The sequence below is a fragment of the Triturus cristatus genome, chromosome 11 (assembly GCF_964204655.1).
Source record: "Triturus cristatus chromosome 11, aTriCri1.1, whole genome shotgun sequence".
Taxonomy (NCBI): domain Eukaryota; kingdom Metazoa; phylum Chordata; class Amphibia; order Caudata; family Salamandridae; genus Triturus; species Triturus cristatus.
In genome coordinates this window covers 789033201-789051529 of record NC_140594.1, presented here as the reverse complement: position 1 = coordinate 789051529, position 18329 = coordinate 789033201, and the positions used below count along the sequence as shown (strand labels likewise).

The following is an 18329-nucleotide window of genomic DNA, read 5'->3' as shown; positions in this document are numbered from 1 at the left end:
AGCAATAAATAGATAAAAATTCAATAAATACAGTATCCCCAATAAATAATTAAAAGTATACAGCAACCCTCATATAATCAGATGACACTTCACTTCTCAAGGGCTGATTTGGCCCAGGCACAGCTTGTAGGGTTGTGGAAGGCTTGAGGGGGGAGGCTACTCCCTGGCTGGGACAAGGCTGAGGCCTAAACTGAGGTAGATCAAAGGGGGGAATACCAATGCCCTGGCTTTCCTTCTCCACACAACCTCTCTAGGTTAGTCCCAGTTCACCCCAGGCACAGTCAGGTGGGTTTCAGCACCTCCCTAGCCCCTTAGAGCAGTCTCCCAGGTCTCCACAGGGCCTTAGGCGCCCTCTACTCCACTTACTGCCCTTTTTCTGATGTTCCGACGCCGCTGGAGTCGTGTCGACGCCGTGAGGCGGTTCCGGTTCGGTCTCGGCGGCCTCGGCACAATGTCAGTTCTTTGTCGACGCCGGAAGGCGGTTCCGGTCCGATGTCGGCGGCCTCGGTTCGATCTCGACCTCCGATTCGACGGCGTCGGGCAGTCTCTTCACGATGTCGACTTCGGGCGGCTCCGGTCCGATGGCGCTCTCGGCTCCGATGACGTCGGCCGGCCTGGCCTCGATGTCGACTTCCGGCGACTCCGGGGTGCGATCCTCACCCCCGACCTCCGGTGCTCCTCCTCACAGGCTCCGGGCGACTCCGGAGTGCGATCCTCACTCCCGACCTCCGGTGCTCCTCTACCTCGGTCTCCGACGACTCCGGAGGGCGGACTTCACTCCTCCGATGACGCCGCTCGCTCGACCTCGGTTCACTTCCTCCTCGACCTCTGGTATTCCTCACGACCTCCGTCGGCGCCCTCTCACGACCTCAGGCGGCTCCGGGTACGACGTCTGCTACTTCAGTCAGCGCCGCTTCTCCACCTCGGGCTCCAGGTCTTCAGGCTACTCGACGCCGGACTCCAGGGAAACCAGTTCTCAGGTCAGGATCTTGCTGCTTTCTGCTTCTAAGGCCTGTTCCTGCTGTTCAGGTCCTTAGGATGAGTTTTTCTGTCTTCTTCCCACACAGGGCTATAGGCTGGGATCCATCAGTAGGGACAAGTATCAAGGGTGGGTTTATGGACCCCACTCCAGGCACAAGTTTCCACCCCTGCTGCTTCACTCCTTCCTCCTTCACTGTTGTGCTCCTCTCTCTTCACCAGTCAGGTGCCAACTGCCAGCTCCAACTGCCAACTGCCTCTCTTATCCTCCCAACATTCTAAACCGCCTCCAACGGTCACAGGGTTCTGGAAGCTCCTGGAATGTTCTGGAAGGTGCTGGTAGGTTCCAGTGGATGCTGGTGATGTCACAGGTGGCCACCATTTTGTGCTCCAGGCCCTCAGACAGAAGTTTCAGGGGTAGCTAAAATGGTTCCCTGAATCTGTAGCAACACGAAAAAGTCTGGTGGTTCCCAAAAAGGAAAAATTCACACAGGGTTTGAGGCAAAAGTGGGACAAAATAAATAATGATGAGGAGGGACCACCCAAAGGGCTGACAGGTCTAACACGCGTCCCCCCCAGCTGAAAGTGGGGAGAGCTACCCAACCCCTTGGGAGTTCTCATCACTAAGGCGGAAATACCTTGAGAGACCGTCTGCATTGGCGTGGTCCACTCCAGGCCGATGTTCCACCTGAAAGTCCATCCCCTGTAGGGAAATAGACCACCTCAACAACTTGGGATTCTCCCCCTTCATTTGCATCAGCCAACGAAGGGGTCGGTGGTCGGTCTGAACTAGGAAGTGCGAGCCAAACAGGTATGGCCGCAACTTCTTCAGAGCCCATACCACTGCAAAGGCTTCACGCTCTATTGCACTCCACTTCTGTTCCCTGGGAAGTAGTCTCCTGGATAGGAAGACCACGGATTGATCCAGACCCTCTTCGTTGAGTTGCGATAACACTGCCCCAATGCCATGTTCTGATGCATCTGTCTGGACAATGAACTCCTTGGAAAAGTCTGGGGCCCTTAAGACCGGGGCCTCGCACATGGCTTTCTTCAATCTCTCAAAGGCTTGCTGACAAGCCTCCGTCCAGACTACCCGTCGAGGTTGTTTCTTGGACGTGAGCTCCGTGAGAGGGGCTACGATGGTACCGTACCCCTTCACGAAGCGGCGATAGTATCCCGTGAGGCCCAAAAATGCTCGGACCTCAGTCTGTGTCTTGGGAGGTTCCCAGGCCATGATGGCCTCGATCTTCGCCTGGAGGGGTTGCACCGTTCCCCTACCCACCAAGTGTCCAAGGTACACTACCGACCCCTGCCCGATCTGGCACTTGCTGGCCTTGATCGTCAATCCAGCTTGTCTCAGGGCCTGGAGAACAGCTTGCAGGTGACGCAAGTGATCCTCCCAGCTGTTACTGAAGACGGCTATGTCATCCAGATAAGCAGCAGAGAAACTCTCCATTCCGGTGAGGATCTGGTTTACCAGGCGCTGAAACGTGGCAGGTGCGTTCTTGAGCCCAAAGGGCATCACACAGAACTGGTAGTGGCCATTGGGCGTGGAGAAGGCTGACCTTTCCCTTGCTCCATCAGTCAAAGAGATCTGCCAGTACCCCGAAGTAAGGTCAAAGGTACTTAGATATTGGGCAGCTCCCAGCCGGTCAATCAATTCATCCGCCCTAGGGATCGGATGAGCATCAGTTTTTGTCACTGAATTCAGTCCCCGGTAGTCCACACAGAACCTCAGTTCTGGTTGGGCACCCGGTGGTGCAGCTTTCGGTACTAACACCACCGGACTGGACCAGGGGCTGCTAGAAGGTTCAATCACTCCTAGCTCCAGCATCTTAGTGACTTCACTATGAATGCTGGCCTTCACCTTGTCTGACATCCGGTAGATCTTGGACTTCACAGGTGGGCTGTCTCCTGTGTCCACGTCATGGACGCACAGGTGAGTCCTACCCGGGACAAGGGAGAACAACGAAGAGTACTGCCCCAGGACCTGGCGACAGTCCTCCTGCTGTTCAGGAGTTAGAGATGGGGAGAGAATCACTCCCTCCACCGACCCATCCTTTTCTTGAGACGCAAACAGATCAGGGAGAGGCTCGCTTTCCACGTCCTCTCCTCCGTCAGTCACCATCATCAAGATGACTTCGGGCCTCTCGTGGTGGGGTTTGAGGCGGTTGGCATGCAGCACCCGCAGGGGCTGACGAGGGGTCTTCAGGTCCACCAAGTAGGTAGCCTTTCCCTTCTTCTCCAACACCTCAAAGGGTCCTGACCAGCGATCCTGGAGGGCACTAAGCTCTCCTGGTTCGATCACCCACACCTTCTGGCCAGGCTCCAACTCCACCGGGTGAGCGTTGTGGTCATACCACGCCTTCATTACTGCTTGGCTGGCTTCCAAGTTGTCAGAAGCTTGCTTCCACAACTTAGCCATTTGGCTCCGGAAGGCCAGCATGTAGCTCACCACATCCTGGGGGAGCTTTCTGGGAGTTCTTTCCCATCCGTCTCTCACCAGGTTAAGAGGTCCACGTACAGGGTGCCCATACAGAAGCTCGAAGGGGCTGAAGCCCACTCCCTTCTGTGGCACTTCCCTGTAAGAAAAAAGTAAACAGGGTAGGAGGACGTCCCATTTCCTCCGCAGGCTTTCAGGCAGACTTCTGATCATGCCTTTCAAGGTTTTGTTAAACCTCTCCACCAGACCATTGGTCTGGGGGTGGTAAGGAGTGGTGAACCGGTAGGTCACTCCACACTCCTTCCACATTGCCCGCATATACGCTGACATGAAGTTGGTCCCCCTGTCGGACACAACTTCCTTGGGAAAACCCACTCGGGTAAAGATTCCCATCAGGGCCCTAGCCACAACAGGTGCTGTTATGGTCCTCAGAGGTATTGCCTCGGGGTACCGTGTGGCATGATCCACCAGGACCAGGATAAACCTGTGACCAGCTGATGTTGGTGGATCTAACGGACCCACAATGTCGATGCCCACCCTTTCAAAGGGGGTGCTAACGACAGGGAGTGGTTCCAGGGGAGCTTTCAGCTTCACCCCTGTTTTCCCACTGGCTTGGCAAGACACACATGTCCGGCAGTAGGTATCGGACGACACTTTCATCTGAGGCCAATAAAAGTGTGGGACAAGACGGGCGAAGGTCTTGTCTTGCCCCAGGTGTCCTGCCAATGGTATCTCGTGAGCCAACTCTAAAAGGAAGGCTCGATAACGTTGAGGAACTACCAAGGCTCGTGACGATCCATGTAGGGGTGCCTTGGGTTCACTGTAGAGGAGGCCATCCTCCCAGTAAACACTGTAGTTCCCTTCAACGTTCCCTGCTGCCTGGGCTTCGGCCTGTCGCCTCAGCCCCTCAAGGGTAGGGCACTCCCTCTGGCCCTGGCAGAATTCCTCCCTGGACGGGCCTCCCTCCACGTGCCACTCGGCCGGGATGGGTAGGTCCTCCAGGTTGGTGACGTCCCCCTCCGCAGACTCCTGGTCCACCACCTCCGGTGGCCTATCCGTCCTACGGGGTGGAGACGCCGAGGCAGGCTCCTCCTGTCCTCGGTTCTTCCCTTGACTGGCAGCTGGCTGGGCCTTTGTTCCAGGCTCCAGCCGGAATGAACTCCCTCTTCGGGTAGTCTCGGACCTTGTGCTAACACAGGCCCAGTCAGGTGTACCCAGCATCTCGGTGTGAGTCCGGTATTCCACCTCCTTCCAAGCGTTGTGCTCCATGTCATTGCCCAGCAGACAATCGACTGGCACGGCAGGGCTTACGGCAACTCGAAGTGAACCTGCAACCCCCCCCCATTCAAAGGGAACCTCGGCCACTGGATAGTGACCTGTTCTGCCGTCAGCCATCGCGGCTGGGTGGAGTACATCGGGAATTACCTGCTCTGGAGACACCAGTTGGCTACGCACCATAGTCATACTGGCTCCTGTGTCTCTCAGAGCCTCCCCTCTTTGGCCGTTGATGGTGATCCACTGCCCATACTTTGCGGTATTTGCGGGCACCTGGATCTTAGGAACCATCTCCCGTTCTCCCAGGGACACTAAAGTGACACCCGCCCACTCCCTTCCCTTAGTTAAGGGCATCTCCTCCCCGAGCACTACACTAGCTACTCCGGGGGGTTTTCCTCCAGTGGGAGGGGGTGATCGTTTCTGACACTTCGGATCTCCTTTATAGTGTCCAACGCCACCGCACTCATAGCAATGGACAACCCTTGGCTGCTGACTCTGGCCAGGATTAGGGTTTCTGGGTGGGTTAGCCTTAGAGGTGAATCCTGTTCCCTTCCCTTGGAAGTTATTTTGGGGGCCTTTGGAGAACTCCTTTTTCTTTTCCCCTCCTTCTTTCTTCTGGGGGGCGCCCTGTCCGGCCTTTTGAGTATCCCCTCCAGTCCCCCTTGTGGACACCCGGGTACTAGCCCAAATGTCCGCCTCCTCAGCAAGCTTCCGGGGGCTGGTCAGCTTGCTATCCACCAGGTGTTGCCGCAGTTCAGGGAAACATTTCTCGAGTAGGTGTTCCTTCAGTACTAGGTCAAACAGCTCCTCGTAGTTCCTTACTTCACTGCCCTGAATCCAACCTTCCAGTGCCTTCTTTGCATAGTCCAGGAAGTCCACCCAATTCTGTGTGCCCAGCTTGTGACTACCCCTGAACTTCTGTCTGTACTTTTCAGGTGTTAGTCCAAACTTTCTGATGAGCGCCAGTTTCATGGTGGGGTAGTGGGTCTGCTCATCCTCTTCGAGGGCCAATAAAGCATCCCTACCAGCTGGAGGCATGTACTTATACAATCCCCCTCCCCAATACTTCACCGGAACCCCATGGGCCCTCAACGAGACCTCATAGGCTGCTAGCCACTTGGCGATGTCGTCACCCGCCCCATAGCTAGCTACTATGTCCTTTGGCAGGTAGGGTTTGGATTCCCTGGTGATTTCTTGGTTTTGGCTGCCACCATTAGGAACAGGTTGTGCCCCTATTCTTAGGATCTGAAGCTCTATCTCTTTCAGTCTTATCTCATGAGCCATCCTCTCTTTCTCCGTCTCATGAGCCAACCTCTGTTCCTCCTTCTCCTTCTCCAGCTTTGCTAAATCCCATGTGAGCTGTCTTTTCTCTCTCCGATCTGCTAACTCCACGCTGGATAAGCCCCCACTAGAGACAGTGCTGCCCTTCCTAGAAAGTGTCCTGGGCCCTGCTGACAGGTTCCCCACCTCAGGTTGGTACATCTCAGCCCCCTCGGGGTTAGGCTCTCCATCCCTGTCTTCCTCCTCAGCCTTGCTTTCTCGGCGTGCCTCCCCCCAAGCCCTTAAGCTGGTTTGGAGTGCACCCTTCTTTGCTCCTGGGGGACAGTACACCCCCTCCCGCTGGCAAAACTCCCTGAGTTGGGCCACAGTGTACGTTTCTAAATCTTCCAGTACAAACTCCATCTTGCCCACTCAGGTTAGAGGACAGGTTTTGTGCAGTAACAATGCAGGGGGGTACCTTTAGTAATACCTCCTCCCACCACCAGAGTAAATTTGGAAAAAACAAAAACCCACAATTTGGAAGGCCGCTGCGAGAAAACTCCCGGTGTAGGCCTATGGACTACCCACAGTTATTGTTGAGTATATGTAGGCACAGCTCTATCCCACCGCTGAACACCAATTTATGTTGGAAACAGCCCCACTCCCACTCCGCAGGGTGGTGGGGGGACCTTCCCAACACACAGTGGTAGCTTGGCTCGAGTGGTCAGGAAACAGGCGCAGTGCTAAGCATACAATATACCCATACAATAACCATGCGTGCATCCGTTCCAAAAACGACTCTACACCGTAAAAATTATGAAAATATTCTTTCTTTATCTTTTTCTCTTAGTTGCTGATTGGAAAAATAAATAGGTCAATCACAATATACAAGTTTCAATTAGTGCAGGTCAAATAAATATTGGCTGTTTGATGAAATAAATAGGGGTGATCATAAATAACAGGGCATAAATACAAGTGCAATATATACAGACAATTAAATACTTTGAGGCAATAAATACTGTATCAATAAATATTGTACACCAACAAGTCCTGTGGACCTATAAATATAGTGCAGCAATAAATAGATAAAAATTCAATAAATACAGTATCCCCAATAAATAATTAAAAGTATACAGCAACCCTCATATAATCAGATGACACTTCACTTCTCAAGGGCTGATTTGGCCCAGGCACAGCTTGTAGGGTTGTGGAAGGCTTGAGGGGGGAGGCTACTCCCTGGCTGGGACAAGGCTGAGGCCTAAACTGAGGTAGATCAAAGGGGGGAATACCAATGCCCTGGCTTTCCTTCTCCACACAACCTCTCTAGGTTAGTCCCAGTTCACCCCAGGCACAGTCAGGTGGGTTTCAGCACCTCCCTAGCCCCTTAGAGCAGTCTCCCAGGTCTCCACAGGGCCTTAGGCGCCCTCTACTCCACTTACTGCCCTTTTTCTGATGTTCCGACGCCGCTGGAGTCGTGTCGACGCCGTGAGGCGGTTCCGGTTCGGTCTCGGCGGCCTCGGCACAATGTCAGTTCTTTGTCGACGCCGGAAGGCGGTTCCGGTCCGATGTCGGCGGCCTCGGTTCGATCTCGACCTCCGATTCGACGGCGTCGGGCAGTCTCTTCACGATGTCGACTTCGGGCGGCTCCGGTCCGATGGCGCTCTCGGCTCCGATGACGTCGGCCGGCCTGGCCTCGATGTCGACTTCCGGCGACTCCGGGGTGCGATCCTCACCCCCGACCTCCGGTGCTCCTCCTCACAGGCTCCGGGCGACTCCGGAGTGCGATCCTCACTCCCGACCTCCGGTGCTCCTCTACCTCGGTCTCCGACGACTCCGGAGGGCGGACTTCACTCCTCCGATGACGCCGCTCGCTCGACCTCGGTTCACTTCCTCCTCGACCTCTGGTATTCCTCACGACCTCCGTCGGCGCCCTCTCACGACCTCAGGCGGCTCCGGGTACGACGTCTGCTACTTCAGTCAGCGCCGCTTCTCCACCTCGGGCTCCAGGTCTTCAGGCTACTCGACGCCGGACTCCAGGGAAACCAGTTCTCAGGTCAGGATCTTGCTGCTTTCTGCTTCTAAGGCCTGTTCCTGCTGTTCAGGTCCTTAGGATGAGTTTTTCTGTCTTCTTCCCACACAGGGCTATAGGCTGGGATCCATCAGTAGGGACAAGTATCAAGGGTGGGTTTATGGACCCCACTCCAGGCACAAGTTTCCACCCCTGCTGCTTCACTCCTTCCTCCTTCACTGTTGTGCTCCTCTCTCTTCACCAGTCAGGTGCCAACTGCCAGCTCCAACTGCCAACTGCCTCTCTTATCCTCCCAACATTCTAAACCGCCTCCAACGGTCACAGGGTTCTGGAAGCTCCTGGAATGTTCTGGAAGGTGCTGGTAGGTTCCAGTGGATGCTGGTGATGTCACAGGTGGCCACCATTTTGTGCTCCAGGCCCTCAGACAGAAGTTTCAGGGGTAGCTAAAATGGTTCCCTGAATCTGTAGCAACACGAAAAAGTCTGGTGGTTCCCAAAAAGGAAAAATTCACACAGGGTTTGAGGCAAAAGTGGGACAAAATAAATAATGATGAGGAGGGACCACCCAAAGGGCTGACAGGTCTAACAGTCTGCCTCTAAATAACGCCTGATGAATTGATTGATGAAAACATAATTAAACATTACTTTACAGAGAAGGTTTATATGTTTGTGGGAAACTGTTAAAAATCAGAACTTTCTTGATCAGGGAATAGGGAAAAGGGAAATGTTTTTAGAAATTATGAAACACAAAAACCCAGACTGAATAGAGGTCAGTTAAGAAGGTTTTTGGCTTTTTTTATCAACAGACACTCACAAAAGAAGAAGGAAATTATTAGTGATCTTAAATGCACCAAATAAACAGTTTTCGCCATGAAGAACTGTGCTGAACTTCAGTCTGCTATTATTGCAAAAATTATAAAATTCTTAATTGCTGATTGTTGCATTGCAAAACAATTAAATACAGTGGCAGATGTTTTAAGATAAGGACTGCCATTTGCATGATATTGGCACCATGCAAGTAAGGTAATACAAAAGGGCATGCTGTCCCTATTCTTCCTGCCTACATCATCTGGTCCCTATTATGTCTTGCAAAAATTGTACAGTGGTCCATTGCTTTACATAAAGATTTCACTCTGTAAGTCAACATACATAGTTATATACAGCAAGAACTATGCTCTTGATCCTCCTGATTTGTAAATTGAACTCACATTGTCCTCTGAATTTACCTGCGTGCTTGCTTTTCAGAGTGCACCTCTGGCCTGTCTGTGGGTACAGCAAGCTGTCAAAAGGACCTTCTTCTCATCAATCATGACGTTGAGCCAGACTATGCTAATGAGGAGTTAAGAACAGCATTACAGTGGATAGCTGCCTCAGAACTTGGAATTCCAACAATTTACTTCGAGAAATCTCAGGAAAAGCACTTTGAAAAGGTAGAAATGATATCTCAATTTGAGTCAAAGAACTTTATCTATTTATTTTGCTCTGTCCCATTGTTATACCTGTCATCCTTGGTGTGGTCATTCCCCAAGCTTTTTTAATTCACCCCTCCTGTTTTTTGAATTCTGTTTATTTTGGCATTATGAGTCTGTGCAATTTACCACTACTAACCAGTGATAACATGCTTGTGCTCTCTCCCTTAAACATGGTACAGTTGGCTAACACCTGAATGGCATATTTGTAATACCTAAAAGTCCCTACTATGTGGTACTACATGCACCCAGGGCCTGTAAATTATATGCCACTAGTGGGCCTGCAGCACTCATTTTGCCACCCACTTAAGTAGCACCTTAAAACACGCCTCAGGCCTGCCATTGCAGTCTGTAGAGCAAGTTTCAAACTGCTCATTTGACCTAGCAAAATAAACCTTTGCCAGTCCTAAACCTTCCTTTTTATTACACACAAGTCAACCCTTGTATAGACCCTAAAAACACCCATATGGCAGGGTGCATTGTATTTAAAAAGTAGGACACATCTTTTTTAATTTTACAGGTCCTGCTGGTGGAAAACTGCTACATTCTATTTTTTCTTCTTTAAGGATTACCTTTCCCATTGGATAACACAGGGTTATCTTATTACATTTAATAAGTGCTCACTTGTGATTGGGAGCAAGTAGAAATTCATGTTTGGTCTCAACTAAATTGTAATGTAAAATCATCTTTAATGGTAAAGTCAGATTTTAAGTCACAGTTCTGAAAACTCTACTTTTAGAAACTTGGTAGTTTTTTGCCCAAACCATGTCATGCCTGCTGCTAGTGTTGTGGGTCAAATGACTGTGAATAGCTTAGCTGTTAGGCTTTCTGTATTTCTCCCAGCCAGCAAGACAAAGGGGGACAAGGTGTTGGCAGGATCAGTCATCCTGCCTGGATGGTGGGTGGCCAAGATGTTCTCTGCCTCTAGGACTTGCCTCCAGCACACACAAAAGAAACTTACACCAGTCTTAAAACCTTGGTGGGTGAAGGGAAGAATTTTCCAGATACAGATGTGGGGGTAGCCTTGGAGATTTCACCACTTCAAAGGCTGGCACCAGGTATAAATATTGGACCCTCAGAGCAACTCTTCAATACACTACTGGACCTGTGGAAGACTTCAGAAGGATTGCCTTGCCCACCCCAGAGGACTGCCGTACTGCATGAGGCCTACCTTGCTGCTTGAACCCAAGAATCCCAGAGCCACTCCAAGGGCTAATCAGCTGGCCTCCTGTTTAAGCTAGAGGGACATAACAAGCTCCAGAAGGCCTCCTGAACCCCCAAGTGGTGCCCCCCCCTGGTTCTGGACCACTGCGTGTGGTGTTAAAGGTGCTGCTCCACCCTAAGCCTAAAAGTTGCCAATTTTCACCAAAATGTGGCCTGAGAACAGACAGAAGACTGTGACCTACCTACTCTCGGATCCGCCAAAGGTGCACTGCTGGTCTGCCTGACTCCATGGTAGCTCCAATTATGTTCTTCCTAAAAGCAAAGTCTGTTCAGTGAAACCTCTTGTCAAAGGTATCCTGCCTCATGGAGCCCTTGTCGACTACAGCTTGCAACTTCACCCTGCTAGAGATTTTTTGACTTCTAAAAAGTGGCAAAGTCCAAAGGTAGAAATCTTCACTGCGACTCAGTCGAGTGGCTCCTCAAGGACTACATCTCATCCTCAGACACCGCTGGCTGCCTTGCCCCATTGAGCTTTACCTTCTGAGGAACTTTTCTTCAAAATGTCTTTTCCCGAAGAAAGTTCAAAGGTATTCTGAGACTGGGCCTAATCCCCATCGTGCTTCTGACCCAAGTGCCATCGTGGTCGACCTTAACTTATGAGTTTGCCCTAGTCTCACACAACCAGATACCTATGGTTGGTGTTTTGGTATTTTAGGAGCTATTTTCAACAAAACTTTAAAAGTTCATCGCTCCAGTTCTTCTGATTGGATTAAATTTGTTTTCATGTTTCATTTATTAACATTTTCTAAATTGTTCTCAATTGGTACAGGAGTTTTCTTGTGTTGTATTTCCAATCTATAGCTGTTTGTGTGCTGCAAAAAATACTTTACATATTGCCTCTAATTTAAGCCTGACTGCTTTGTGCCAAGCTGCCAGAGGGTTAAGCACAGGTTAATTTAGTGACTTTTTGTTTCACCTCGACAAGGATTGTGGTTGTTGCCTGAGTGGGGCTTCCACCCTCTCAATCAATAAGCTAATTTATTGAACCCACCAAGCCTCTAAACAGTTCACCAAGCCCACAACTGATATGTCATATTAATGTTATATTAACAACATTTAATATCATATGCTCTTGACGTGGGCTGTCAAGTTGTTAATTTCTACATTATTTAAAGTGTGAATCTACTACCTTTTTGCAATCCGCTTTATATTTTCTCTGCTTTAATACAAGGTATGAGTGTGAGCAAAGTTGGCTATCAATTCTTTGCCACTTCGAAAGATCTTTAGCGATGAAGCATCCACCATAGTTTAAGGAAGAAGAACCATCAGGTACTGGGGTTAATTGTACGCAAACAAGTTCAGGGAGGACAGTTTATTGTTGATGTTATACATGACACAGAATATACTTGTGTTCAACCCAAGCAAGTCATTATAAGTACAATATTTTATCTGTAATCAGCAAAACAGTACTGGGTGATGCAAGATATATAGACAAAGATAAGAGTCTATTACTTTTTGGAATTGTACACAGGTAATTAGTGGTCAATAGTTATTATTCTGTGGTGAGTGTCTAATGGATATTAATTTATGGTGTGCAGTGCCCAATACCCATTATGTTTGTGTTTAGTGAACAGAAGCCAGTATTACAATGTTAATATATTGAGGGTTTTTTCTGTGGTGTGTAGTGGCCAAGAGTCATTATAATGCAGGAAGTGTTTAACAGATATTATAGAATTGACTAATGAGCTCCTTGGACTTTGCAGTGATAGAAGCGTTAATCCATAAAAATAGCCTTAGCAACTAGAATAATTTACATTAATTGATGCCTATTTCAAGAACTGCAGCATAGATTAAGGAATTAAATGAATTTGAGATTGAGCGTTCATTTTACTTGTCTACCGATGATGTGATTTGTTACAGTGCTGATGCTGTAGCCAAAATCACAGGGTGCCACTGACCCTATGAGTTCATGATGGGCAACACAACAAATGCACCCGGTAATCCTTGGGATCTTGGTTAATTGATTGTGATATCTTTGAGTGTTCCTATAGGGGAACTTATTTTTTACAAAAGATAACATTTAATCGCCAAAATGCATAATAATTATTTGAATGAGATTAACAAAATCTCGATTTTGTGCGGTTTTTTTTATCCTATGTTGATTGGTTAGGTCTAACATAGTTCAAGGTAAAATAATTACGATACCTGGTACAGTGGACAAAGGGCAATGGCCATTTGTCTTGCAGAAGAAAATGTGCTAACCCAGCTAATGGCAAGGTAGAAAAAAAGGATTTATAGATAACATCAAACAAGGTTCCCACCAGAAGAATACTTACAGTCTTAAATAAAAAAGAGTGTCAGTGAGGTAAACACTCATCACTGACATTTGCTCTGACTTGTCCATCACAAGCTTGTATCCCACTAACCTTCCATACTTCGCATTAAATGTTTTTAAATTGGGTAAGACTAACGTCTTTTATGTACCACATTCCTCGATGACAACTGTGTGGTAGAAAGTCCAATATGTAAACAAGTTAATATTATAATCTATGTAGCTATGAATTTAGAAGTTATGAGGTAATACATGACCTTGATTTCATATGTTCATTCAAAATTGTTATGCAGACCGTAGAGGTGATTTTAACATTTGTTTCAACCCATCTTTGTAAACTGGAGCCGTCACCAGGATGAAAAATGTTCAGTGATGCATTCATGAATATGCCGCTTTTCCCCACATACAATTACCCCGCATGTTGTCACAACGCGGTCGTTACAACGACCGCGTTGTAACAACGCATTCCATTACTCCGCAAGTCTTAACAACGACTTGCGGAGTGGGGGGCGCTGGATGTTGGAATATTAAAATGTACTATTCCAACTCCAGTCTGTGCGGTCTGTAGGGAAGGTGTTGGATTTTAAATCCAACACCCCCCCCCCCCCCCTCTGCAAGTCGTTGTAACGACTTGCGGGGTAATGGTATGCGTTGTCACATTTGTGACATCTGCAATTATGAATCACCATTGGGTAATGTTGTACTTGAACTGATTCCTGCTCAGCTGAACAACTCATTTAGTTACAGAGAGGCAATGTCAAAAGTTGTTTCAGGAAATATCATTAGCCTCGGTGTGCTGTAATCAGCATTGACTCTATCATGAAGGCACCAGTAACCAACCTGACAGTTTAAGCTATAATCAAGCAGTCAGCCTGACTGCTAGTTTATACATGCAGGCTTTAAATGTGTGCTGACTACGATTATGGCACCCTCCTCTTCAGTTATAATGTGCATGTGGAAGTAAACGTCACACATTTATTTGAATGAAGAGCTTAGCATTCCTGTCCCTTTAGTGCAGACAAAGCCTTCTCCAGTTCCTCACACCCTTCTTTCAATTGATAGTTAAATCCTCACAGCCAGATACAGCACATCAATGAGTAAAGCAGAAAGGGCCTCATCTCCTCATTGATGGTTGCTCCTGTTCATCAAGGCCAGCAGTCCAATAAAGGAAGAATTGCGGCCCTCCCTTTCCTTAATTTATGTCTTCAGATTCTCAGGTCTTTCACAGCTCTTTTGAGACATTGCATCTCACTGGGCCTGCATGCCAGCCTTGAAGGAAGGAGCCACTGCACAGGTGACATTCACTTCAATTCAGTAAATCTGAAGTGTCATTTCAGTTTGTAGCTATTTTTATGCAAGTACCTATGTTATTTTAAAAAGTTATGGCCAGACTTGTGTGTATCAAAACATTTCCAAACTACCAATTCAATTTCAATTGATGACATTGACAACTATCCTTCCAGGTGATTTGTTCAGTTAAAAGCATCCTTTGCCATTTGAAAAGCTTCCAATAAGAATTCGTGAATTTTTGGTCATCTGTGCATTTCTGTGTTTCTATCCTGTTAAAAACCACATGTAATCCATGATATAATAAAGTATTTCTAAATTTAGCTAAGTTGTCCTATAACAATTATGTGTTTCATCAAAATATCTTCTATGTTTCGATTAACACGACCAGAAGTGGCTTCAGCACACCTAATGCAGAGCAGATGCATACTTACAATGTACTTTAACTACAACAATTGCATCATAGTATATGACTGGCTATCTAATACTCATAATTAGAATTAAATAAGATCTGTCTTCAGATATCTAAATTTCTTTTGGTAAATACAATGGATAAGGAATCTATTCTGACTTCTAGGCCACATCTTGAGAGCACAATATGCTCGCTAACTATTGGTAGTGCACAGTTCAGTATTTGCAACTTTACAATCTGAGCCAGATCCTAAGTTCTGGACCTCAGAATAGGGGATACTACACAATTTGCATGTGTTGTCCCCTATTTTAAGCTACATTAACTCGTTTTTGTGGTATCGCCTGCACAATTTGCACCAGGTTTTACAAGTATGGGAAACCTTTCAAGGGTGCACACTTTATGTCAAGTTGTAATCTTATTTCGGCTTCAAGCTTGTGTTTACTCCGGAAATGGGGTTTGCATCCATATGGTAATAATACAGGCAGGGTGTTGGACATGCGGTGCCCACGCTGCTCCACCCAGACATGGACATGGGGAGTGGGGTGAGCTCACCACCACTGGTGGTGTTGCAACAGCACGCCCCTTCCTCTCTTTGTGTCTGGGGGCCTGGATTTGGATCCTGGGCCCCATTCTAGAATTCACCAGTTTTCAGGTCCTGGGGGGTGGGGTTCTGGGTCCCCTTTCCGAACATGCTGGCCCAGGAAATGGGGTCCTCAGGCCTCATAGATCTCTAGGGAGGAGGCCCCCATGTGCCCGGGTGCTCGCAGGGGATCAACATCAAATTCTCTGAAGATGAATATATCTGACCCCATTGGGCTAATTTCAATTAACTAAGGCTTGTTTTGCTCCTGGTGGCGAGCTTTAACCACCAAAAGCATTTTGCAGCAGGCCGCTTGGCCTTCAAATGTCACATTTTGCAGGGAGACCGTTTTGCTGGCTCCATTTGCCAACTTTCACCAGTTCCTTTACGCTTCCCTCCTCCTGCTGGGGCACAGAAGTTCAGGTCCTCCCCCAACTCACCATCAGGGTGTGTAAGGGCACCAGCCTCACTGACCCCAGACAGACCCACTGGTCCTGAGGTCAGCTATAGACAGCATTTTTTGGCCATCAGGGCTCTTGCCCTTCCAGCTGTCCATGGTGTAGCCAATGACGTAGTCTGGGTGCAGGGTCTAGCTCTACTCCATGCGAGGGGTTGCCACTTTTATAACCAGTCCAGCTTGTCGGTGGGGGGTTCCCCCTTTGTAAACCTTCCCCCTTTTGAGGGATTGGCACAAGCCCAGCTAGTGACGCAAATGGCTAGTGTCTCGTCTCTTTGTGTGTGTGCTCGGGGAAGTCCCTTTGAAGTGTAATCAGAGCAGGGTCTATCTGTTCCCCAGCCATCCTGGCGAGGAGACCCACTCCCCTCTTCACCCAGTCACTTTGGTGCACTGTCTGTCTCAAATGTGCATTTCCCAGTGGGAAAGCCATCACCAAGGTAGGTCTGCTGGAAACTCCCAGAAACTTTAGTCAGAAAAATTCTTTCTAAAAGGGGCATTTCTAAAGTAACAATTTAAAATCCGACCTCACAATTAAAGAGTTCCTAATATTACAATTGAAAAGAGTGGAAGAAGTTTTTTTCTGGCTGCTACCAATCCAAATTTAGCATTTATTAAATGTAACATTGTAGCCCAATGAATTCCCCATGGCAGCAGCAATCTGTGCTATGGTGAAAATCATTTTTGGGGATATGTCACTGCAAGGACATGTTCAACATTAATTTCAAACATGTCCTATGTTATACCTGTCAGCCTTAGGGTGGTCTTTCCACAAACATTTTGACCTATTTTTTCTGAATTTGTTTTTGTTGGCATTAGGACTATGTGCACTTTACCACTGATAGCCAATGCTGAAGTGGTTGGGGTCACTCCCTAAACCATGGTAGAATTGCTTAAACCTGAATGGCATCTTTGATTTACTTATAAGTCCCTAGTAGAGTGGTATACCATATATCAAGGGCCTATATATTAAATGCTACTAGTAGGCCTGCAGCATTTATTGTGCCACCCACTTAGGTAGCCACATAAAACATATCCCAGGCCTTGCATTGCAGCTGAATGCAGTTAATGTCAATTCGACTTGCCAAAATGTACCCCTTGCCAAGCCATAAATTCCTCTTTTCAAAAATATAAGTCACCCCTAATGTAGAACCTAGTTAGCCCATTGGGCAGAGCGCATTGTTTTTTGTTTATTTTCTTTGTCCTCATTTCACTATCAGCACTACTCCTAGTTTAATGGTGGTTACCAGTGAGGCCTCAAAGAGTCTGTGCACTGATGTTATACATAAAAACAGCTTTGGATAAGCTGGCCAGTAGTGCCTCATTCAGATGTAATCATTCGACTCATTGCCACATTTCAAAATCTTTCCAAGTCTTCTCTAAGCTTCTAGAATCACATGCCATATCGAGTTGACTTATTAGGTAGCAGCCCTAATCCAATCTGCGATCAAGGGGGGGTTCAATGGAGACCCATTTTTCTTACATCTCGCATTTGGCTGGCAGGATTAGAATTAAAAGCAATCTACGCTGGGCTTTGGTAAATCATAGAAAGATCAATGGATCTGCTCCAATCAAAATTAAATTAAAGCATGGCCTACCGTGATTTCTTGTTTTATAACCCTGCTGAAGGTCCTTCTTGCACCTTCACAGTGTGTCTTCAGACTCGAACATCCAACAAACATGTGTCTTACATTTCTTACATCTCAAACGGTATGCCTGGTACTTAGTCAGTCTCTTAGAAGTCCAGTATATCCTGTGAAAAGTAAAAAGAGGATTCTTCTTTGGGGGCAGCTTTAACTGTAGAATGAAGTAACTTTATAGTTAATTGCCAGATGTCTTCTTTCGCCAATTCTAGCAAGTCATCCTTCCAGGCTTGATATGGATCAGTCAGATGTTTCTTGTCAGCCTTGATGAACTCCCAGTACCAATAGGCAACCTCTTTCTGTATTCTGACCTTGTTCCTTGATATATCATCATACCCCCCCTCTTCCTCATCAGTCCATTCCTAAGCTGACAACCATGAACTGAACTGGAAATACTTAAATCTTGACTGCCTCTGTGCCATTGCTCCCAGTATTTTGTCCCACTCGATCAGCCTGCCTCCCTTCCCCAAGTCCCCCCAGCTATCGAATCCAGTTTGCTTAAGTGGATAGCTAATCTTGCCTACTAGGCAAGCTGGAGTTCCTAGAGATCCCATATTGGTGCTGATAGTACATAGTAGGAAATGTGAAGGAACATTCTCACATTGCATTATAATTTTAAAACAGCAAGCAGTTCTTTGAATCTCGCTTGTTTCAAGAATTAAGGGTCCTCAAACTTGTAGAAATATTTCTCCTTGCTTAATGTCCCCAGCATTTCCAAATATACTAGGCCGATATATGACTCATCTGCCCCCGCTGCCAGCATCCTCCAGTTCTTAAATTGGAAAGCTTGACAATGTGTCTGAAAATATGGAATAGCGAGCCCCCCCCCCTTCTCCTATCTCCTCTTAAGCTTCTTCCAAGACAGTCTGACCCACCCCCCCCTTGATGGCAATATAAAGTCACCTTCTCTCCCATGGACACCTGGGAAACAGCAAGGGAATGGTATTAAAAAGGAAGATAAGTTTAGGGAGGATCATCATCTTGACTACATTTGTTCTTCCATA

General features: G+C 47.6%; 1 protein-coding gene across 4 annotated transcripts in view; it reads left to right on the top strand.

The window, feature by feature from the left end:
• The window catches only part of SPHKAP (SPHK1 interactor, AKAP domain containing), a 1519974-nt gene that overhangs the window by 1399563 nt on the left and 102082 nt on the right, over positions 1-18329 (top strand). For 3 of the 4 annotated variants that reach the window (XM_085634508.1, XM_085634507.1, XM_085634506.1), the window contains one exon: positions 9230-9414. The exons of the other annotated variant lie outside the window; for it this stretch is intronic. In XM_085634508.1, the coding sequence (XP_085490634.1) occupies positions 9230-9414 (185 nt within the window). The remainder of the gene's footprint in view (positions 1-9229; positions 9415-18329) is intronic. 4 annotated transcript variants of the gene reach the window in all.